The sequence below is a fragment of the Aricia agestis genome, chromosome 1 (assembly GCF_905147365.1).
Source record: "Aricia agestis chromosome 1, ilAriAges1.1, whole genome shotgun sequence".
Lineage (NCBI taxonomy): Eukaryota > Metazoa > Arthropoda > Insecta > Lepidoptera > Lycaenidae > Aricia > Aricia agestis.
In genome coordinates this window covers 17,972,531-17,998,307 of record NC_056406.1, presented here as the reverse complement: position 1 = coordinate 17,998,307, position 25,777 = coordinate 17,972,531, and the positions used below count along the sequence as shown (strand labels likewise).

The window sequence follows — 25,777 nt, the reverse complement described above, 5'->3', positions numbered from 1 at the left end:
TGATGCAAACGTTTGCGGCGTTCGGCGGGCTTGCATATGATACCCGCGCTAACAAGCAGTTGGCCGACAGTTGGACAACTTTTTAATTGTGGCTAATCAGAAAGGAATCGCCGTTCTGATTCGATTGGTGTTTAATTATTTAGTTGTACAATTTAGTTGGATGCAATGTGCGAGCTCTCATAAGCCGCCTTAGCTAACAGTATACTATACGATTTAGTTGGTCAACTTGAAATTGTATATCTGCGAGGATACCTAAGGTTCCCCGCATATATACAATTACCGCGGCAGACCCTGAGTGACACATGTATTTTTTAGGGTTCCGTACCCATAAGTTAAAAACGGGACCCTATTACTGAGACTTCGATGTCTGTCCGTCTGTCCGTCTGTCTCCAGGTCTAACTCAAGAACGGTAATAGCTAGAGAGTTGAATTTTTCACAGAATATGTATTTCTGTTGCCGCTATAACACCAAATATTAAAAACAAAATAAATTAAATATTTAAGGGGGGCTCCCAACAACAAACATGATTTTTCCAAACATTTTTTGCTCGGTATCAATAATGACAACGGTAGGCAACTAAAATGTTCACAAAATACTCAACTATTTTTATACTTTAATAATTAATAATCGAATTTAAATAAAATAATTAAAAACGAGTGGCGTCCATACAACCTATTATTTTTGCTCTAATAATAGAGCAAAAATAGTAAAAAAAGTATAAGGTTCCGTAGCATAAGGTACGGAATCCTGTATGTGCGCGAGTTCAACTCGCACTTGGCCGATTTTATTTTTATTTCAAATAATTTTCCCGGTCCAGGCTCCATTCATGCACAAAAAATGACAATTTTCAAATTATGAGTTACCCACTTCATCCACCTAGGTCTTCACTCTTCAATTATTACGTACCTTAAGTAACTTTGTTTAAGGAACTTTGCATGCAACTAGATATACGGTACTTAGTTACCAGAAACAATGATAAAAAAGCTCTACTAGTTTTTAAACCTTGCTGTTCTTATCGATTGGATTAAACGAGCTATCAAGTGGCACGTTTCAGGTAACCGTCCAAATGGCTTCATCAGACGTGTCTATTCCCTACGATACATTAACATCTTGAGTTTCATAAAAGCCGATACACCCGAAAAGTACCTAATGAAAATTAGGCCTGCAATATAATTTTTGCATAACGCAAAATATAACTTAATTATAATAAAATTTTCTATAATCATTATAATAACAAGAAAATTTGGTTTCCAAAAGTAGCGTGTCACGGTGTGTCAGGGGGACCGCTAATAGGAAGCGGCTTAAACGTGAAGTAACAGACAGACACTCTTTCGCATTTATCATAATATTATTAGTAGTACCTGGATGACCGAGCTTAGCTCGGTATAGCAAACACTTATTGACTAAATAACGCCACCTGCTGGTCGTTAAAACAATTAGTTACCAACAAAATAGTATTATTATTCGCCAATAGATGTCAGGAAGAGTCATATTTTTCAGTTTATCGATTATCGAATAAAAAGACATTTTCTAAAAATGATTCCTAGCTAGATCGATTTATCGCCCCCGAAACACTCTATATACTAAATTTCATGAAAATCGTTGGAGCCGATTCTGAAATTCCAAATATATATATATATAAAATTGGAATCTTGTTGGAAGGATGTTAAGTGTTTATGCTTTAACAAGCATTCGCTACAGCTATTCCTATGATCAACGACCTGTTAACGGAAAAGAAAGTTTTATTAATCGTAAAATCGATTCAGTGTTTAAAGAATCCCTAGTCTAGTATTGTTTGTAACACGTGCGCTATATATAGCCGGTCGTTGACCCGCGCCGGTGACCGGACATTATGTAATGAAACTGTCCGTACACAACCCTCACGTTTTCAGCAATTTCCAAACCCGTCAACGCGACCTGATGACACTTAATCTTAAACGTGTGCTGTTTTAAACTATCGTTAGCGCAGTGAAATATCGTGAGTAATGACCTCTTTGGTCTATAGACTCTATAGTTCTATAGAGGTACTAAACTAGAAGTAGAAGAATATACTAAACTAGAAGACGCACGTAACTCCGTGGCGCCAATATTCGTTTATCGCGCGGGAACCGTACAAATTACCGAGATAAAAAGTATCCTATGTCCTTTCCCAGGACTCAAAGTACCTCCATACCAAATTTCAGCAAAATCGGTTAGCGGTTTGGGCGTGAAGATGTAACATACAGACAGACAGACAGACATACTTTCACAATTTTACTGAAATGTTTTTAAATTGTGTAGCGAAGAAATCTAAAACCAAAGAAGTTCAAATAAAGTTTATTGATAAATTAATGTTACGCTACTGTAGACATTCTTCAATGAAGAGGCTATTATGGACTATTATGCTGAAATTGGCTGTTAGTCGTTACCCTTGTTCTTAAGGTACCGTTTGCTTTGACTATATGTTATTAGTCGCAGACGGTGGGCACGTGCCGCTTCAATCATACTATATTTATGTCCCATTTGAGACACTCGCTAATTAGTGATATACATACGTTCTAGTAGAGAGCTTTTATTGAAGTCACTTTTAAGACATATAAATGCAATTGTGCACTGTGTAACAGTTAACTCTGTAATGTAGTTTTTGAGTTAAATAATTATGTAGTTTTTTCGATCTTCGAATTTTTTTAAGCGATATCATCATATTTAACCGAGTTTAAACCGATATCATCATATTTAACCGAGGTTATAATTAATCCACATCTGTGAAATGGCCCTCATATTTTAACTCATTTTCGGTCGAGTATTATGATTGTATAATACAATCATGACATATTGTACAACATTTTATGGAGCTAAAATAGTAATTCTAACATTTGATAAACGTAAACAACTCCTAATTTCTTCAAATTTATGGAAACTGTTATCTTTTAAGTTTTGTAATCTTTGTTTATCTTTTAAGTTTAAAAAACCTTTGTACCTTCATCGACTCTTTGATCTTTTCATAGGGGAATCTTGAAAGGGGTAACAAAGGGGTTGCTATGATTAAGGTTTATGACACCAAGTATATTGTTATATTCCCTAGTTTGATTTCTTCAGTTTTATTTCTTACCATTTTCGTTCTTGAAAAAGGAATACTTGTTTCTGGATTTGATATTTTATTCCAATGCCTAGTCTTGGAGGGTGCACATAAAATAGTCACCTAGAAATGAGAAAAACTTTTCCTGCTTAATGAGATTTAGTTTGAGTTTTATTTTATTTCTCTTCAATAGTCCCATTTTATCTTTCTTTTACAGCTTGAAGTATTTTTATATTATTCCCTATAGTAATTTATTTGTATTTTATTAACTTTCTTTCTAGATCTCGTTATAATTTCGGATATAACTTTTTATGTAGTACGTAGTTTGCGGTTGCTTCTTGTCGCCCGCTGACAACCGGCACCTTCATCCTCATTATACGGGCAAAATGCCCACCACACATTCCCACCACTGCAACTCCTGTGTCGCCAGGATCAACAGTGGTAACCAACCACGAAAACCCTTTGCTATGATCTATGATGCCCGAGGGATAAGCTTAATCTGTCTTGGGACCCACAACGAAATTAATCAGAAGAAATTGTAGGAGTAGGAGATATTTTTATCCTCAGACAAAATATAATGTTTGGATCCCATTCCACTAGATATAAGCGCCATTGTAAGTGGAAAATATTTGATGCACACACACGCGAATACCACATTTTATGAGTTATTTTATATGTACAAGATTAGACCATATAAAGTGGTATATTATGGGAGCATCATTGGATTACTGACAGTGCGTGTCGTAAAATTTCCGCAGGGCTTCATATCCTCTTATGGCATACATTTATTAATATTGTTTATTAGGATATGTTTTATGTACATATCTAATTAATTAAATGCTTGTCTTCTTACTTTTCCGTCTCCTTAGAGAGGTTAGCGATTATTATTTTAAAAAGTGCAGTTCTCGGTGGTTCTTTTCTGCGCGTGCAAAGTCGAAACCTATGTAGCTATGAGGCAAAGACTAAGCTTATTAATGACTAGCTGCTCTTTAACAGTTATATAAGTCGTTAAATTATATTACTTATGTATTAAAATACCAAAATGTTATTATTTGATACAAAAATTGTTGCTATATTGAGTGAAGATATATTTCTGTCCCAATTTATAATTTTCGCTGGTCGACCTCTCGTTCCGGATTTTATTTACACTTTCTCAATGGCATTATAATTAGTGAGGTTTTATTTCAAGAATGTGGTAAACCGTAAATAATTAGTATAGGTAATAATGTTTATCATTCTAACTTACAGTGATTTTAAAAGTTAGTTATAGGCCGTGTTCAAACCAAACTGACTGTAAGCCGCCGAATGTGCAGAGCAGGCTCACTGTGGGCCCGAATGTGAACGTGAAACTAAACGGTATTTTTCGTTCACAGTATGCCGACTATACGCTATTATAGCTGACGCTACGTAGCCATCCGCGTCTGCGGAGCGAAGTGACGTGCTATATTAATCGGCCGCCGAATGTCCGCGCCTACGTATTGTTGGTTAGGTGTAAACGAAAAATTGAATATGTATGAAATACAATAAACTGCGTAACGTTCGCTCACTTTCGGCGGCTGACAGTCAGTTTGGTTTGAACACAGCCTTATATTGTTTTTATCCATAGTTGTAGTATACTTCTGTGCTTAGTTATAACGACGTCCGTACATTTTAAAACGTGCAGCTGGGGTGTTTTGAAATCTGTATATTAAGTACTATCATTTTGCATAAGATCTATCTTCGTTCGTTCAGTTCCGCAGTTTCGTTCGGTACTTCTATCGCAGAGTACTTACATTGAATATACAGAGTGAATGCAAAATGTAGGAAATAGGGATAGGCTTCGTGTAGGTAGTATAGTACCAATAGCAAACGTAGCTCTACTGAGTACTTACTATGCACTAAACTCTACCGATTACTTTTATCAAGTTTTATCATATATGAAGAGCTGTAGAATCTGCATAAAAGGTATTTTCGACTGCACCTTTCGAATAATTAGCTGATACGTGTAATGAGCTCGGAATTCAACGTTGATTTGTCAATATGTATTTTTGAAATTGAAAGATAGTATTTTCCCTAGGTGCTACTATTTTTGTCGTATTCGACGAGTGTAGTAAGTACTGGTGTCGTGACTAATGAAGCCCCGTGGTGGTGTTTTAATTGCCCCCCCCCGTCGGGGCGCCCTTCCCCTCTTCCCCCGCCGAGGCCCTCCCTCCCCCGCTCGCATCCCGCGATTGACCCGACAAATTAACCGCGACACGCGACACGTTATCGATGTGATTGAAAGCATTTTTATGCTCTAGATTAGTAATAGGTCATTTTCGGCTGAGTGAGGTGATTTCGATAATGAGTTGCGGCACTTGCGGCCTGGATAATTTTTAAGCCTTTACTCTCCTTTTTCTTGTTTGAACATGTCTTAAATGTAATGTGCATTTAAGATATGTTCAAAATTCAATTATTGGTATTAGGCTATTAGCATTACTTGTTTAAACGTCAGCCATACGGCATACTTGATAGTACCTTGTACTATTATCTATTCTGTGATAGTACTTGATGCTTAAAAAATATAAGCGCTTTTAAAATTGTTACATTTTACCGGAAACACACATTTTTGTAACGTTACAGGATGTTCAAATATTAATTTATATGCGTGTCCCAAAAATATGTTTTGATAAAATTGGCACAATTGTCCCACTTAATATGCACTACAAATTACAATTAACATTAATTCACCGCTCTGTGAGCTCGTTAAAAAGCGTCAATGTCAACGCCTGGTGAAATTTAGGCCGCTTCCATACAGCTATGCCGGGAATGCGTCATTTTGTGTGTGCTATTTATAACATGTTTCATAAGAAGATGGGATTAAATGGATCTCGGTTATTCAGTGAAAGACAACATTATGTTATTTATAATTTCTTTGTTAATTGTTACATTTCAATTCTTACACAAAGAAAGCATTCGAGTAAAAAGTGACAAAACGGAGTTTGGTTTGGTATATGTATTTCTGTTACTTACGGCATTATATTATAATTAGCATTGTAGTGCTTTTATTTTGCTGGTAACAGAACAATAGCTCTTTATATTATAATATTAAAGAGACACCTGTAATCTGAAAATCACTGATTAAAAGCAAAAAAATATTATTCAAAATGTCATTTTTCAATAATTCTTTCATAATAATTCTTTAATCATACCGTTTATTGGATTTCATTTTCAACTTAAGCATTTTCTCTCTTAAGGAGCACCTGTGACTGACTGAATATTTTATGGTTATTGGACCGATCTTCTCACAGTTAATCTCTCTTTGATAGCTTGATAACGTAGGCAAGCAATTTTCGTTAATTATTTCCCAAGCTTATTGTAATTGAATGTAATAAAATGTCATTTATGTTACTGCTAGTTTATGTTATTGTAATCGTACTGGCTTACTATAACTAGCATCTCCACTTATTAAAATAAATGTTTCTTAACGACTGTACCGAAAAAAGATGCATTAAGTAGGTATCTAACTATTACTTACTTAATATTATAAAGCGGAAGAGTTTCTTTGTTTGTTTGAACGCGCTAATCTCAGGAACTACTGGTCCGATTTGAAAAATTATTTCAATGTTGACCATATATAGGGCTATTGACTAAATTATCACTCTAAGACCAATAGAAGCGAAGAAACAGAGGAAAATGTGGAAAAAAATACCGGGAAAATTATTTGAAGCCGCTTTAGTCTCGCGAACTACTGGATGAATTTCTAAGTTATTTGGCACAGATGTAGAGTAGACCAAGTGAAGGTACATAGGCTATATTTTGTGGGAAATGTACGGTTTCCGTAAAATTCCTAATTTATGCGGGCGAAGCCACGCGGAACGTCTAGTTATGTATAAATATTATTCATTTATCTCTCTTCCGAAACCTAAACAGAAACAAGAGGGCACTGGCAAATATAGTCGGTTTTGTTTTCTATACAGTGTGTAACAAAAATAAGTGATAATACTTTAGGGTGTGTACGTGTTCCTTGTAAAGAGTTCACTGTGAAAGTAGCAGCTCTGAAAGACGTTTTTTTTTCACTTTTGTATGGACAAGGGCCCGAGCGTCACGAGTTTCCCCATACAAAAAAAATATTTTTTTGGTATTTCAGCGCTGCTACTTTCAGAGTGAACTCTCTACAACGAACATGTACACACCCTAAAGTATTATCACTTATTTTTGTTACACTCTGTATAATATTTAAAAGGATTTGTCTTAAAACATATTTCTCTTTGGCATTCCCAATATAACTAGTAACTACTACTCGTAATATGTAAATACATACTAGATTACGTCCGCAACTCAGTTGCACCAAAGTTAGTTTATCGTAATTCCTTTCCCTTTCCCGGAACTCAAAGTATCTCCATACGAAACAGCAGATTCGTTTACCGGCTTGGGCATGAAGAGTTAATAGACATACAGACAGACGGACAGATAGACACTTTGGCATTTATACATGGGGCACACTAAAAGTTTTGCACTTCTAGCTAATCGGAACTATTTGAGTTTTGAATGTTATATTTTTTTAAACGTTGCAACCTTCCTAGCAATATTAAAAAAAAATTGGCGGGAAATTGGAATCAGGTCGAAAATATTTTAAAGCGATGATTTTTTATGATTTTAAAAGTTCTCTCTCTTCGCAAGACTGTGCTGCTCGTCTTCAAAATGCTTTTGGGAGGGAAGTACCTTGTTTGAACACCGTGAGGAGATGGTATATTGAATTCGAGAGAGGTCAAGTTTCTTTACATGACGAATTTCGTGAAGGGCGGCCTTCAACTGCCGTCAATGAAATTAATGTGGCTACTGCTAAGCGGGTAATTGAAGAAAAACCGCAGATTACCTATGAGACAATTTGAGGACTATTGGGGATAGGTATGAGCCAAATTGAAAAAAAAATTACACGAAGAATTGTGAGTTCGGAGACTTTGTTGTCGTTGGACCCCTCATGAACTGACAGCGGAGCAGAAGCGGGCTCGCTTGGAATGGTGCTCACAGATGCTACTGAAGCACGCCCACGGACATTCTAATGCTGTTTATGACAATTTCACAGGAGACGAAACTTGGATTTGTTGTTTTGAACCCGAAAAAGAACAGCAATCTTGTGCGTGGGTGTTTGAAAATGAGAACAAGCCAACAAAAGTGAGGCAGGCGAGAAACGTTGGTAAGAAAATGATCGCGTTTTTTTCTGAACTACGGATCCCATTTGTACAATTCCACTTGGAGATCAAAAGAGTGTTAAGTGGTATTCTACCATTTGTTTACCCAGGATATTAAAAAAGGTTCGCGAAAGACGACCAAAAAGCCGCATTCTCCTACACCATGACAACGCCTCTCACACACGGCATACACACAGTCCCGACCTAGCACCCTGTGATTTCTGTATTTTTCCCAAACTTAAAGATTTAATGAGAGGTTTTACTTTTACCAACTCCGAAGAGGCAGTGATAACGTTCAATCAGCACGTAGAAAACATGCCTTCAGATCTGTGGTCCTCCTGTTTTAAAAAATGGTTCGATAGCATAAAAAAATATTTAGAATGTAAAGGAGAGTATTTTGAAAAGCAATAAACATAATATTTTGGTTATAACACGTCGTTTTTTTAAGTTACGCAAAACTTTCAGTGTGACCTACGTAGTATTAGTATGGATAAATAATCCAAATATTATGTTGGTTCCTCAGTTCTCACGTTCATTATTAATTTATAAGAAATCAACAAAAATAGTATCTAATGTTGTTCTACAAGTTTTTGCGAGTTGTTTTCCTCATCACATTGAACAAAAACATTCTTATGTCGGGAAATTGTGTGTATGATTAATATCATACATTTATCTTAATTCTTTCTGTCTTTTCCTATTCACTTGCAGTAAATATCTTTTATTTGTTTAATCCAAAAAATATCTATGAAAATATAAAATCGACGTGAAAATTGTTTATACATATTTTGTTATTCTTATGTTATTTTTTTGGGAACCTCGATTATCACAAAGTAGAAAGTATTTTAACTATAATTGTAATAATTAATAAGTAACAAACACATTTTAACTGCAGATGTCTTTTAGGAGTGTCTTGTCTGATTCTTACAAAAACACCAACAACCAGTAAATGTTAACTAGTTAATATACCTACATATAATAATAATAATATCTACGGACGCTTACATATATATTATATCTATTTATTATAGTTACTAGCTGTCCCGGTGAACTTCGTGTCACTTTAAAACCTTCCCTGGACTTCTACGAATTTGAGACTAAAATTAGCCCATCCGTTCAGCCGTTTTCGAGTTTTAGCGTTACTAACACAATTAGAAATCTATTTTTATATATATAGATATTGTACATACATTACATTGGAATTTGTTATAAATTGAAATTTCTATTCTTCTCTTTCGGAATATCCAACCGATATTATACGCAATCCATCCCAAACCTTGTTTCTAGGAAATACATCCTTTGATCCACATCTGGAAACAAAAGAAAATTCCAATTAATGCTACTTTATTTTTAGCTCCTTACAAAGAAATAAAATTTAAAATAAGCACCAAATAATTATGTATTCATGAACTTAAATTATTTTAATTGAAGTACTTGCCAAGTAGTAAATTGTTTCCTGGACTAGTAGATTACAAGTACTTTACATAAAAAACTTACTAATTCTGCTGTCGGAAATAAAAAGCGAACGAATACCAACAAAAGGCAAATAATTAAAAATGCATTTACGCTTAAAAGCAATTAAAATATTTCCATCATGGCGCTTATAGTAACAAATTATCTAGCGGTGCAGGTAGTCCGATTTTGCAGATTTATTAGATTTATTACATTTTCTAGATTTATTATATTATTCCGAATCACAGCGAGCTTTATACGGGCTCTACAAAAACTTTGGCCATACATCCCGACTCGCTGCAATTGAAATGACTTACTGCTAATAATATTCTACGTATAATGCCAGTGTGTGGTTGTATTATTGTTTGATACGAAATACATTGCGGGTTCATTTTAAAATATTTTTAATTCTACGAATCCATTACTAGGTATTATAGCTTACATTATCGTAGATATAAAATAAGTTAATTTTGTCTGATTAACTTATGTTTTCTTTTATTAACACATAATGTAATGAAATAAATTGTGGAGCAAAGGTGAAAAGCACCAAATATGAGGACGAATTATGCATAGTTGGTACCACCAGCAAGAAAATACATAATAAATAAGAAATTTGTTATAAGGGTTTCATTCTCTATTTTACATAATGTTTTCTGATCGGTACATTTTATGTAGAGTATTTGAAGAGAGAGAGTCTGGACTGATTTGGCTAATTTTGATCTTAAAATATCAGTACACTTTTGGAAAAAACAGCGGATACAATATTGATACTACATTAAATAAATATGAGACAGAATAATTTGTCTCGGGACAGGTAGGTTAAAAAAAAAGAATCATTAGTACTAGTAGAGTCTGTTTACATAGCTAAAATACGAGTACATTGGTACTCAACAGACGATCAGATTACGACGGCATTCAATTTCTTTTTTAATAAAATGAAATATTCTGATGATTTAATGATGTTAATCATCACTTCAATTTAACTAGAGATCGCCCAATGGTCGAAATTCGACCTTCAGTTTCAAGTTTCAACGACATTAGGACTACTACCTATATTTTGTAAAAAATATTGACTTTATAATTTTTTTTCAACTCTTGTTTCTCGAACTTAGCTGATCTCAGACTGGCCGTGTAAGCATTGTCTAATAGTATCTAAGTTTCAATAAAAAAAACTATAATCCATTTTCAATTTGTCAACTTGTTGTCGACTGACTTCAACCATAAATAAAAGAGTATAATTCGTATGTATAGGCTTGTCACTCAAAGATCTGTCATTTCTCATGTGTGTATGTTGTAGTGTGTGTAATGTTTTATTTGTTAAAAAAATGTATGATAAAAGCATAATTTCAAAATAATATTAGTTCGATGCACTCCTTCGCCATATAAACTATAACTGTGCAAAATTTCATGCACCTACGTTTCCCCATTTTTCGTAAAAAGGGTTACAAAGTTTTTTGTTCGCGTATTAATATTATGATGATGATGATGAAGAGTTTGACGGATAATGGGGTTTTTGTCACAATCTTTATCTACTACTCTATTAATATTCGACTATGAGTACGGCAGATTACATTCACAAATAAATACAGTCCACGAGTTTTCCATTCTTCTGCGGATTGTAGTTGGTACCTAAATTACATTTAAACGACTCAACTAGTTAACAGCACTTGTAAATCGCCTTTCCGCATTAAACTTGGATCTCACTCGAAGTTTCTCCCTCTACGTTGCAGTAACGTTAATATTGAACGTACACGTTCATCTAGCTTATTCAAAAGCTTTTCTGATCACTTTGAGTTTATCGCTCCCCTTAGTTTTGAAAGTTTTTGTATGCTTTCCTGAATACTAAAACTCACATTTATTTATGAAAAGTAATAAAAAGCTCGTAAAAATATTAAAAGCTGTCTGGATCACCACACGTTTATTGCTATAATAATGTGAATTGTTATTTGTTAATGACTTCATCAAACTTGGCAGCTCCGTCGTAGCGTAGTTTTTTTAAGGCTATTAGTTATGTACTATCGGGGAAATTTATTCCTACGCAGTTGACGGACCTACGTCATTTGGTTGATACCTAGGCAGTTGACGGACCTACGTCATTTGGTTGGGTTATGTCATTTCAATACTAGTTGTGATCTGACGGCTAGGTTTGACGAAACCAACCAAATTATGAAGGTCCGCCACCTGCCTAGGAATCAACTTCTCAGAATATACGTAACATATATAGTATATTCTAATAGCCGGGTCACACCTTACGCTGTAGTACTAGTAAACTGTTTTCGCCATGGCCGCCACGAGGCAAACACGAGGAAGTGGCGTGCGCATGCGCGGGGTAGGTGGCAGGTGGGATGAGGCAGGCCAGCTCTCCCGCAATCCAGTGTTGTAAACCTAAATATATTTTCCTCAAAACAACATAAAAATCGATAAAATTGTAAACTAAATGCAAAATCAAGGCAAAAGCTGCATAGACTAGGGCGAAATATTATACTGGTGTATATATTGTATAGTAGGTAAGGAGGTTATTATTTACAATTAATTATGCTGCCCAACCGTTACCTGCAATCATCCTAAGAGGGATAAAATCTTTCAGATGGTATCACTGATGGCTCTCACTCTCTCCCGGTACTTCTTTCCTTCTCTATAATGTAGGGGATATTAAAACTCTTCGTATTCTACGGAACTCAATCAGTGTCATTTACGCTTCTATTCATTTCGCAATTATGAAATCTTCGCATACGCTTTGTTGCATTTGTAATTGTATTACCGAGTTGGGGTTTCGTTATTAAGATTTTTTATCTGGTTCCTTTTATAGATACAGATTTTATATTAGATTTAGATATTACATTATATAGATAATTTATCTACCACGTAAAGTAAGTCAGTAATTAAAATGATCGGCCAAGTGCGAGTTGGACTCGCGCACGAAGGGTTCCGTACTATTATAGAGCAAAAATAGTAAAAAAACTAGATGTCCCGCGCGGCTTCGCCTGCGTAAATTAGGAATTTTACAGAAACCGTACATTTTCGCATAAAAAAATAGCTATACTCCCTTCACGTGGTCTAGTCTATACTTTTTATCCTTACTCGATAAATGAGCAATCTAACACTGAAATAAGTTTTTAAATCAGACCTGTAATTCCTGATATTAGCGCGTTCAAGCAAACATACTCTTTAGGTTTATAATATTAAGTAAGTATAGATAGATTTTTTAAATTATCGCTTGACAAACTCGAGTCTCAATCTAAAAGACTATGAAAACTACCAATAACAGGGTCATAATAGGCTCATAATCATGGGACGATGCATGGTATAAAATAGTAGTGATGATGATGATGATGAATGTAATTTGCATAGTAGCATATGCTTTCCGTTCTTGAAATAACGCCGAAACTCCCAAACTTGTATTTATAAAGAATCAGGAGTTCTCTCAGCACCTTCCGAACCACGGTATACCAGATATACCTCGGTACAAAATCTTACTTGTTGGTAGCATGTGCATATGCTCACCACATGTTTCCCTATAAATTTTGAGGAGTTCCATCGATTACTTATAATATATCAAAAGAAAAATTTTGAAAATCGATTAATAAACGGCGGAGTAATCGTTGAAGATAAAAAAAACGAACATAACACCTCCTCCATTTCGAAAATCGGTTAAAATAGTAGCTATATTATTGTAAAGTTTCATTAAAATCCGTTCATCCACACAGTAACAAACATCCATACATCCACACATCCATACATCCACACATCCATACATCCAAACAAACTTTCGCCTTCATAATATTAGTAGTAGGATAGTAGGATTGTGTTTTTTGTATGGGAGCCCCCCTTAGTTATTTATTTTATTTAAATTTTATTATTAATTATTAAAGTATGAATACAGCTGAGTATTTTGTATACATTTCAAGTACCTACCTGTTGTCATCATAGATACCGAACAAAAAATGTTTGAAAAATCACGTTTGTTGTTATGGGAGCTCCCCTTAAATATTTAATTTATTTTGTTTTTAGTATTTGTTGTTATAGTAGCAACAGAAATACATAATCTGTAAAAACTTCAACTCTCTACCTATTACCGTTCTTGAGTTACAGCCTGAAGACAGACGGACCGACGGACAGACATCGAAGTCTCAGTAATAGGGTCCCGTGTAGCATTTTAATATCGGTCGAGTAGTTTCGGAACTGATTCTATGCTAAAAGATAAACATTCATTCTTTTTGATATTAGTATATACAAGGTGCAACTAAACTAAGGTTGGGTTGCACCAACTTACTTTAACTATAACTTTAACTTTAACTACAATGCAAAATGTCAAATCTTTGGTTAAAGTTAAAAATGAACGCCATCACGACGCCATATTTAACCATAACCATAGAGCTCGATAAGGTTTTGAATGCACGTTGCAAAAAAAAAGGAACTAACGCTGTCACCATACAAAAACAACATTTTTGACAGTTCTCCTTTCCCAGTAGTGCCCCCGCCCACGTTCATTTATAACCTTGTTGGAGTAGCTGTCATCTGTCAATTTCTCCGGTCAAAGTTAAGGTTAAAGTTAAAGTTAAATTTAGTTATGTAAATACCCATTTTATTGAGATTTTGTGTACATATATACATGTTAACAATATTAAATTGTGATGTCTTTACTAATACTTGTTTTTGTTTTAGGTGAATCAACTTGTAAATATGTACTAATATAATTAATTAACCATACCCTTGTTGCTTCACCAGACCTACAATTATAGAGCAAAGTCTCTGTCAATACTCTCTGACATTGGCAATCCACGAAACTGCCATTAAAGAAGAAGAAGAAGAAAGTTAAATTTAGCCTTAACTATAACCATGACTTTAACTACGCCTCTGGTGCAACCCATCCTTAGTGATAATACTTTAGGATCTGGATGAAATATTGAATCCCCTGTATCCCTTGAAAGTAGCAGCGTTGAGAGAGTAACTTTTTTTTTAACTTTTGTATGGGCAAACTCATAATGCTGCTGGGGTGCTTGCCCATACAAATCACAAAAAAAAATTTGCTCTTTTGGCGCTGAACGCTGATACTTATAATATCAATATTTATTGTATTATATCAATGTGTTTTTGTAAATTATAGTCTTCAAAGTTTTTAATAATTTATGGAATATTTTGCTGGAGTGCTAATTACATATTAAATTCTCTTAACTCAACCTGGAATCTGGATATTATGCAAAACTATCATAAAAGGACTATAAAGTAACTGTGGCTCAACTTTACATAATAGAGTTTCTTCCAAGTTTTTTGCATTTGAAACATACTTTCGTCGCTTACATCACTTAGCTCCTTAACTTTAATGCAATTAACTTATTTAAGTTTGAAATAAAACCGCTATTTTGGATTTCCAAGCCAATTTCCAGCCGTTTTATGTTTGGTCTAACATTTAAAAGAAGCAAGCTTCCTGTTTAAATTGTTTCTTAAATTTATAATATGTTTTAAATACCGTATAAAGTTTTTATCAAAACACACTGGAAAGAGATAAAACTAAGTTACACTTAAACGAGTCTCCTTTTTCAAGTGGGAATCTTTAGAAGATGAGATAAGATGTTTTAACTTTTAAGCTGATTGGTGGTGTATAATAGGTTTAATAAGAGACAGAAATAAGGCTAAATTAAAATCTTTAATTTCTTCAATATCTATATATATAAAACTCAAAGGTGACTGACTGACTGATTGACATAGTGATCTATCAACGCACAGCCCAAACCACTGGACGGATCGGGCTGAAATTTGGCATGCGGGTAGATGTTATGACGTAGGCATCCGCTAGGGATGAAAGTTTGTATATAATAATACTTCTTAACGCGAGCGAAGCCGCGGGAAAAAGCTCGTTATATAATATTTTAAAAGTTTATCGATCAATATTATGTCAGCGCCATCTGCATACAAACAGCTAAAATTATGTTTTAATGATTCTATTGCACACTAGATAGCGCTACGAGTATTCTTTATTAACTCAGTACCTTCTTATATTTTAGGGTTCCATACCCAAAGGGTAAAGGATATATTACTAACACTTCGCTCTTTATAAACTGTAGCTTTTCACACAGGTTCCACACCCAAAAGTTTACCCTAAAAGATAAGAGATAAGGTTGCAGTAAAAATGGGACTATATTACTAAGACTTCGCCGTGTTCGTCTGGCTGTCTGTCTAAAGACTGTATATCAAGAACCGTAAAGTTACACTTCTGAAATTTTCACAGATTGTGTATTTTCGTTGCCGCTATATCAACAAATAAGTACTTACTAAAAATAAAATAAATATTTAAAATAATAATTTCGTGTACAAAAATCACAAGTTTTTGCTTATTTTTGCTTTATAATACTTTCCTTCATGCGCAAGGACGAAGTCGTCCTTGGCTCATTTTATTTGGAGTCGTTTAATCTCCAAACTGCATACAGACGTTTGTGTTATGTTATATAATATGATGTTTGTCCTTGTCCGTTTAGCGACTGCTAACTTATCAAATAACAGTATGCTGTATGGATCATAATCTTCTGAATCAATAGGGGAATGGGATTGATATCTTAAAGTCATCAAACTCAAAATGCTACTCATTTCTTACAAAAAAGTTATATTAATGTCTCTTAAGTGGTTGTAAAAATATGTGGGGCATAAAGTGAGTAAAGTCAGCGTCCCATCTGCTGCCTATTACACCCACCGCGCCGTAGTAATGGGTAGTGTGCATCACACTGAAAGCATTATAAGTTTGTAATTAAGTACACTTTGTTCAGGTACAATGTATGAATAACTGATAGGAGTCTCGCTTTCCTAGCGTTAATGAAAATTCCATAACGAATAAAGATAGAGCGGTCTTCTCCATTATTTTAATCTGTCTATCCGTCTGTCACACTCAAACCGCTAAAGTGAATTGGCTATGGTAGGGAAATACTCTGAGTTTCCAGAATGGATGTAGGGTTGTTTTTATTACAAAAATGTACGCTGCTTCTGTGATAATCGAATTACTGCGTCGAGCGAAAAATGGTTTAAAAAAATAAGTTCAAAAACGTCTCTGTTACGACTCATTTTCTAGAAATCTAGACAATCGTAACATAAAATTTGATACAAGTTTAAAGTCTGATACGTCCGCAGGTCTGTGTGGTTTTTATCTAGCAGACACTATCATCGAAGGTTGGCGCTCCGCCAAAATACAGTTTGGGGGCTGCAGTGGTGCAGAATTATCAAGTAACAGTCGGCTTACAGAGTTCTAATAAATTATGTGGATGGTCGTTTCATACCGTTCGACTAACAATGTCGGTATATTTGGTCTGTGGATATCGTTTTATTCTTCGAAGTATCGGTGACATTACGATTGAAAATCCTATTCTATAGGCCGTGGCTATTCATCTTTAAACTATATAGTATTTGAAGCTTACTGGCTCTACTTTATCCTCACTATTAATTCATTAAGCTCATGAATGACCTGAACCTTTCAATGACATAAGTTAGAGATCTTTGTTACCTTTTAATATTATTAAGAAGGGTATTAGGGTCTTTTAATATCTACGGTTGAACTAAACTATACAGTAGACACAAACCGACGAAGTTATTCACTCGTCGTCAATATGTCGCTCACCTCTGTCGAGTGCAAAATCTGCAATACGTCGGTGACAGTTTCTCGAACGCTTGACCTCTGGCTTGACGATAACCAATTTGTCTAGTTCGATGTCGATGAGCCACTAGCCAGTTTGACGGTTGACCTTACCATCATCTCGTCTACAGTTTAATTTTTCAGACTGGCGTCATAAAATATAAATGCAATCAGTTTTTCAGTGTCACGTTCGTAGAGTATGGATAGTGAAGACATAATCAGACGTTGGTAAAATATGGATAGTCCAGCCGTGCTAGCATACGCCAAGGAGATATCTCACTCTACACGTTTTCTCGATGTTAACTGGTTTATCTCTTCATCTCTATTGACCCTAACATGACATACATTTTTTCTCGTACGTCTGTCGTCAAAATTAGAGATAATTTTGTTTTTTTTTTATATGTGCTATTTTTGTGTATATACTAACGAACTATATACGAACGAGAAATTTATCTCTCGAGTCTCGACGTATGCATGTAAGCGAAAAAGAGATATATATCGGTATCGACAATATCACTACGCTCGAGAGTGAGATATCCACGAGATATCTCGTTGGCGTATGCTAGGGGGGAAGGATAATTTTATAAATTTCTGAATAAATGTTTGCTAGTTGTTATCAATTTGAATGAACTTCATGAGCAATACCTATTTAGCACCTTGCGTCATTTTATATAAAGAAAAAGCTTTTTAACGATATTCGCGCCTCAGACATAAGCATACTCCGGGGTCGTGTCCTGTTTTGGGTAATAAGTAAAGGCCTTTCATAGAACCATTTCCAAATCCCTTTGATACTAGAAAAGGGTCAAACTAAGTTGTAAGTCGAAATGTTGTAAGGCGCCTAAGTAAGTCGTAATTATTTCAGAACTAGAGCATTAATTAAATTCTAACTGCTAATTATTAATTGTATGTATTATTAGTTCAATGTAAGAGGAAATTATGGGCAAATATTTTTACACAGCTAAGTACTTAATAATTGAGTTTTCATGTCGAAACAATATTACGCTCAAGGTTGTAGGTGTGAAATCTGTGTGATATTAACGTATATCTATTAATTTAATTTACGTTCCTACTAATTATTATCACATATTTGATATTACACACAGTAATTATTATAATATGTGTGGGACATAATTATAATAATTCCACTACACTATCTTCTATATAAGATTCTCGTGTGTTGGTAAGTTACCGTACTCCTCCGAAACGGCCTAACGGATTTTTACCAAATTTTATTGCATGTTCAGTAGGTCTGAGAATCGGCTACTGGCTACTTTTTATATTGATAAGTGCATTTGTTGAATAAATAATAGTATATCATTACAACTCGAGACTGACGGCGACCATTGTTTGTGCGACGGCCGACGGGATAGCGATGGACGTTTCCATGGTGCCCATACTTATATTTTAGTCAATTCAATAAAATAATATGGGTGGAATACTTTATATGGCAAAACAACATTTGCCGGGACAACTAGTTACATACTAATATAATAAATGCAAAAGTGTGTCTGTCTGTTTGTCTGTTACCTCTTCAGGCCCAAACCGCTGAACCGATTTTGCTAGGGCTTTGCTTACTTTTTATTCCGGAAAAATGAACAGTTCCCAGTTCCCACGCGATAAATGAATTTTGGAATAACGGAGTTGCGGTTTAATATAAACACTGAAACACTTCACATTGTTGTAGATTAGTGATTACTAAGGGTGGGTTGCAACAGAGGCGTAGTTATAGTTAAGGTTATCGTCAAATATGGCGTCCATTATGGACTTTTACTAGGGATTTGACAGTTCATTTGACATTTTGTTATGGTTAAAGTTAAAGTTATAGTTAAAGTAAGCTGGTGCAACCCACCCTAAGGGATCCTCCTTGCATCATTAGTGGATACTATTAGACCAAATTCGATAAATTTTTTTGATCCAATAAAATGTAGCATGAATCCCTTTGGAAATGAAAGAAAATATAAAAACAACATGAAATATAAATATTTTACGGGCGCGGCGATTCGCAGGATTAGCATAACAATGAGAGAGAAGAAACACTGAAAGATTTTTTGGACGAGCTGGTAGATTTCCTTTGCCTATAGTGATCATGTTAAAAAGAGCCTGGAAAACTTTAATAACTATGATTATAAAATAAGCTCAATTGTCAAAATCATCATCATCCATGAACATGACGATAAGAACTTTAATTCTAATGTTGTACGTATTCAAAACGTTTCCATTAGACACACAGAATATCCGTATGAATGCTAAATTCTCTATTCAGTATCCACAAACAACCAGTGTGTTCATAAAACCAATCCGTTCGTTGCGACAACAATCAATATAGAGGTAGAGCCTCGCGTCCGTCGCCTCCGTCCAATATAAACATTTTGTATGCACTATGCAAGCCCGGCTCACGTATAACCTGGAGCTGTATCAAAGGGACAGCTTATAAATGCAAATAAAAATGTCAGTAATCACAGGTAGGATTAAACAACTCTACACATGTAGAGTATCATTATCACAGGTAGAAGTAAATTTTAAAAGACGACAAGAGCAAATCCTCTACCCTTTGCAGATAAAAGAAGTAAATATGATTTGATACATGAAAAATTAAGATTATTATGATTCCAATAGAATGATTAGAATGATTATCAGAATACCGGACTCAACTAAAGTGGCTCCCTGTCAGAATGCGTCGGAATGCTCACATACTTCATCTTTTATATAACATTCTCTTCAATCCCAGATCTCGTCACTATTTGAAAGATAAATTCACTTTTCTTGGTCATAATAACCCTATTCTTCGGTCGTCCAAAAAACTTACTCTTGCTTTTCCCTCTCACAATACCGCTCATTATGACTCTTCCTTCACTATTTCTGCTATACGCCTATGGAACGCTCTACCTGAAACTATCCAAAAGTCACAAACAATAAATATTTTTAAGAAACGAGTTAAGGAATATTATCTAAATCTGTCATAATAGTCTATAATATAAATGTCCTTCTTTCAAAATATATTATTATATTTGTGTAAATTTTATGTAGTTTATATAAATATTTTTTATGTATTATTACATGTTATTTATATGTAGTACCTATGTTATATGCAGTATATACTTATTTATTATTTAGTCATAATATTATTAACACTTATACTTACTCTTATTTTTGTATTTTAAAATTACAGGTTGTCTGGCAGATACTGCTGCTAGCAGTAAGACCGCCTATTTGTACATATTTTTCCTCTATTGTGTTTTTTAAGTTTAAGTTTAGTTTTAAGTTGAACAATTAAAGTATTTTCTATTCTATTCTATGTTTAGGTGCTTTATATAGCTTTCCACAGTGTATGAGGTGGGAATATAGAATAGGCACAATATAATTTTTGCCTTTCCTATTTCTATCGGAACTTGCATTTGATAGACTTTTATAATAAACAGCGTAAGAATATTATGGCACAATTGATTAAACTAGAGATCGCCCAATGGTCGAAATTCGACCTTACTTGCAATGACATTAGGACTACTACTACTAGTCAATATTTTGTAAAAAATAATTGACTTCATCATAGTTTTTTTCAATTCTTGTCTCTGGGACTCAGCTGATCTCAGACTGGCCGTTTAAGCATTGTCTAATAGTATCTAAAATTAAATTTAAAAAAACAATAATCCATTTTCAATTTGTCAACTTGTTGTCAACAGACTTCAACCATAAATAAAAGAGTATAATTTGTATGTATAGGCTTGTCACTCAAAAATCTGTCATTTTTCCTAGTAGTAGTGTCGTAGTGTGTGTAACGTTTTATTTGTTAAAAATATATATGATAAAAGCATAATTTTAAAATAACATTAGCTCGATGCACTCCTTCACCATATAAACTATAACTGTGCGAAATTTCATGCACCTACGTTTCCCCATTTTTCGTAAAAAGGGTTACAAAGTTTTTCTCTCACGTAATTTCAACGCATTCGCTTCACAAAAAGGTATAACTTAATTACACCTTAATTATTTATTTGTTTCTCCTTGGCGTGAAGGCACCTGAATATGTAGCGTGCGTAGCGCTGAAAGTTTAGATGTCGTTGACACCTAAATTATTTGGGTTCGGGCCGTAGCTGGGCTCCAATAATGCCCTCGAATCTCGATCCTTCGTGGCTCGTGCCAAAATCCCTAGCTTTCAAGTTCCAATATGAATTCAATATGAGCAAAATTTCATGTCACGTTCACTTTTCGCCACCTTATCACGAGGCCTATTGTGTTGGGGAATTTGATTGAGATTCTAAACGGTGACATGATGTAATATACTCAACAGTGAACATGGCTAATAGCACAGTATACTTCGCAATTTGCTCAAATGAAGTATTAAATAGTATCTGACCCTAAACAACTTATATTTACTTGTTATGGTTATGTTATCAAATAGTGAAAAAATAATGAACTAATAATGAATAAAAGAATAATGACCTATTATATATATTCAATATTTTTTCTGTAATTAAGAAACAAAGAAAATTACAAGCATTTCTTCTTTTAACCCATCAATCCCCAAGCGGCAGCCGGCTGCCACATAGCAATTGAAAATCTATTGTGTCTGCGATACACATGATGGAGGTGTTTAATAATAATTATTATTGATTATAATTTAGCTAACGAAATATTGGCTGTAACTTACCATCAGGGTAGAATATACTCATTACTCAACAATAACAAATTGAATAGACATTTCTCCAGCATTCAGGAACATGGTAAATACATTTAGTGAGCTTACATTTAAACGAGCTAGTGATGTTACGTCATGCTTAAATAGAGATTTACATATTGATTCCGTTGCGGAGACGGTAGTCACGGAATCTGAGGCTTGCTCGATCTAGGGTACTAAGCGTTTATCTAGATATTAATAATATTATTATGAATTTAGGCACTAGCATTTATAACTCTCTTGAGATAACAAGAGGGAAACTGGTAAAGAGTGAGATTAATTCCACATAAAGCTCTATTTGCTAGTCTACAAAAGCAATTCATAACATTACTTGTCAAATCCTTTTAAGAAGTTAAAAGTACGAGACAGATAACAGGAAGTCTTACTAACCATTTAGTGTAATTCATTGCTTCAGTCTGTAGAATACAGCCTGACTTCAGCCTGTAGTATAATCAAATACGAAGCAAACATAATATTGTCATAATAAAATGTTTAAAACCCTACAAACAAGTGCTTGTTCCTCCCTTCCTGATTCCTATGCTGTTACATGGTATGTCACAAGGTATTTAACAATCCTACGGGCTTCTGACGGTGTTAGGAATTGACCCTAAAATGTGAATACAATATCAAAACAGGGAAGCGAAATAAGCTTATTATGTTTAGTTGTGTGTGAAATGTCTGAAACATGAGCATAGGATTATACCAAGTATGGGATTTACGGATAACGGGAAATCCCCCGGGTGAAGACCGCATATTTGATGGAAACCGACTTATTTGTTTGCCGTCATTTCTTGTAACTCACCGAAAATATATTTCTATATCATACAGAAAGTAGGACCTTCTAGAAAAGACCAATAGTCTTTCCTTGAAAAGCTGACGAAATAAAGATAGAAAGAATAATGTATGGAGAAACCTTAACCATTTTATATTAATTTAGATAAAAGTTAATCTCCAGGTAAGATAAAATATTATTTATATGCTAATGGATTTGAATAAACATACTATAGTCTATATATATATATATATATATATATATATATATATATATATATATATATATATATATATATATATATATATATATATATATATATATATATATATATATGTTCCTAACCTTCATTTGCAAGAACAGTTTACAAGATTAAATTTTATCTGAACAGAGCATATATTATAGTGCAATAGTTATTTCTTCCACAAATACATTTTGTTTATCAATGATGTTATCAAATAAAATTGCACCGTCCATATAAACTTTGAACCTTCTCTAGCACGCAACGCTATGCGAATATGAAAAGTTCTGGGAAAAATTCTGCAAATCGACTTTTTGTAATTAACACTATAACATGTATATTGTGGCAATTTTTCCTCACTGCATACTTAACCTACTTCTATATTTCTGTTATAATATACATATATACTTCCTAGTATATTAATATGTAATTAAGTACCTTTAACTTTACTAACAAAATTCTTTATTTGTTTCACGCTTCCATTCCAGTGGCCTTGAGATGTAAGTATATTAAAAAGTTATCGATTTATTGAACGAATTGATTCTGGTTATAAATAAGCCTAACACTTTTATGTACTTTTTATTTCGACCTATATTCTTGATATCTCAAATAAATATACGATACTGTTTTGTAATGGCGTAAACCTTCGTTTATTTTCCCTTTCGTAGGATAATATTATCTTCAATTTCATTTAAGTTAACGAGAGTCGTTAGCCATTTAGGGCATTTATCGAGATCTTAAAAAGAAATGAGATCGTCCAACTGCCGATACCTTTATTCGCTTGATGAAGGTATCGACCAGTCTAGAGACAAAACTGGGGTGCGCCGAAAACGGACTCGTAAAAAGAAAATCTGGGAGACACCTGATAAAGGTCGAGAACCTTATTGTATCTAAATGTAAATTTCTTTAACGCTGCACAATAATAAAAATTTTAATATCGCGAAAACTACTTGAGCAAAGTTAGCTTTTTACGCAATTTCATAAAATAATCGAGGACATTAATCTACTTAAGACAAGTTTGGTATTTACAACTTCCAATTTGTCTTTCTACTTTCTAATAACGTAGAGTAATACATCTTTATTACTTTACTGTCACTTTATCGTTAAAACTCGTGCTAACTAAGCTTTGTCACCGTCCATTTCTAACATCAATTTCAAGTGACAGAAAATTAACTTTGGTAAACTGGAACTGAAACTGGAACTACCCACTGAAACCCCAACGGTGTTCCTCCTCCTAAAGGAACTACGGAGAGGCCAAATACCCTAACCCACACACTTTTTACCTCTCTTCGTTTGACCCTTGTTTTCCGGACAGGGTTAGAACACGGCCTTTTATTATATGGCTTAAAACACATTCAAGCTACAAGACTAGTTTTAAACTTGCTGTCTAGAACACAAACATTTTTATGGTACACCAAACCCCCAAGCCTCTAAAGAAAACTAATCTCATTCCAGACACCGACAACCAGCGAGTAATTATCCACGTGAAGGACGTAAACGATGAACCACCGTACTTCATCAACCGGCCGCTACCCATGCAGACGGTGGTGCAGCTGAACGCGGCTCCCAACACTCCAGTGTTCACGCTGCAGGCCCGGGACCCTGACACCGACCATAACATCCACTACTTCATTGTTCGAGACCGGACTGGAGGGAGGTTCGAGGTGGACGAGCGATCAGGTGTGGTCCGGACCCGCGGAACGGACCCCTTCCAACTGGACATGGAGTACGTCTTGTACGTGAAAGCGGAGGACCAGGTATAGTTTTTAGCTCTTATTATATGTGGTTCTATAGAAAGTTGTAAAAATCCTTTTATACGAAGGCAGGCTTTATTTTGTAATTTTTGTTTCCAAGTTTTTTTCCAACCTATTTTTCAAGACTACAGAAATGCATATTTTATAAACAACATACAAATATTCCAAACAATATTTTTCGAACCTACTTTCCAGTCTTTTTCCGAACTACATCTTTCAACGCAAAGATTTTGCCATCAAACGACTTAACTCATAAAATGAGTTAACCTTTGTCCTTGACTTGTTAAGTTCAGTTTGAGAGCCCTTCGTTGCCGTCGAAACCACTATTGATTTATAATTATCTTCATTAGCCTTTCAGTGTAACATTTTATCTTTAAGTATTATTTAAGTCATTTGGGAGACGATTGTCTCTACTTTTTTTTATTAAATATCTCATTCTCTTAAAAACGGAAAGTTAAAAGGAACTTGAACACAATCTTACAATCATCTTTTGACAGCTGCATGTACACTTGCAGCCCTCATTAATTTTGTATGTAGCTGGAGAATAATTGTAGCCGTTTTATGAGTTAGTCACAGCAGCAGTTAGTCGCATTCAAGTCTATAAATACTTATTAATAATCATAATATCATTCCAGTGAAATTCCAGTAAAAGTTTTCATCGTTTCCTGTATTTATACGTGGTTATATTTAATTGAATTATGTTGTACAAATAACCGTATCTTATGGACAATACCCACAGTTACTCTCCTATCAATGAACGGAAAAGACCAATGCAATTTCAAACCCACATCTTGCAATCTCAAAATTGCAGGCTGCAGCATGTATCTGACTTTCGAGATATAAAACGTTTAAATTGCTATTTTCAGAGCGGTCGCGTGGATGAGAGGCGGTTTCAATCTACTCCCGAGGAGCGGCTGAGCATAGTGGGCGGGAAGCGCGCGCCGCAGTTTTATCTGCCGAGCTACGAGGCGGAAATTGCTGAGAATCAAAAGAAAGATTCAGAGTAAGATACAAAATATTCAATAAATTCCAATTTCGAATTTCAAAAAGTACGAAT

General features: G+C 34.6%; 1 protein-coding gene across 10 annotated transcripts in view; it reads left to right on the top strand.

The window, feature by feature from the left end:
• LOC121729849 (neural-cadherin) overlaps positions 1-25,777 on the top strand; it is a 383,323-nt gene that overhangs the window by 33,785 nt on the left and 323,761 nt on the right. For 9 of the 10 annotated variants that reach the window (XM_042118525.1, XM_042118532.1, XM_042118498.1 and 6 more), the window contains exons 3-5: positions 23,455-23,466; positions 24,422-24,723; positions 25,587-25,723. In XM_042118525.1, the coding sequence (XP_041974459.1) occupies positions 23,455-23,466; positions 24,422-24,723; positions 25,587-25,723 (451 nt within the window). The remainder of the gene's footprint in view (positions 1-23,454; positions 23,467-24,421; positions 24,724-25,586; positions 25,724-25,777) is intronic. The other variant, XM_042118540.1, reaches the window with a different exon arrangement.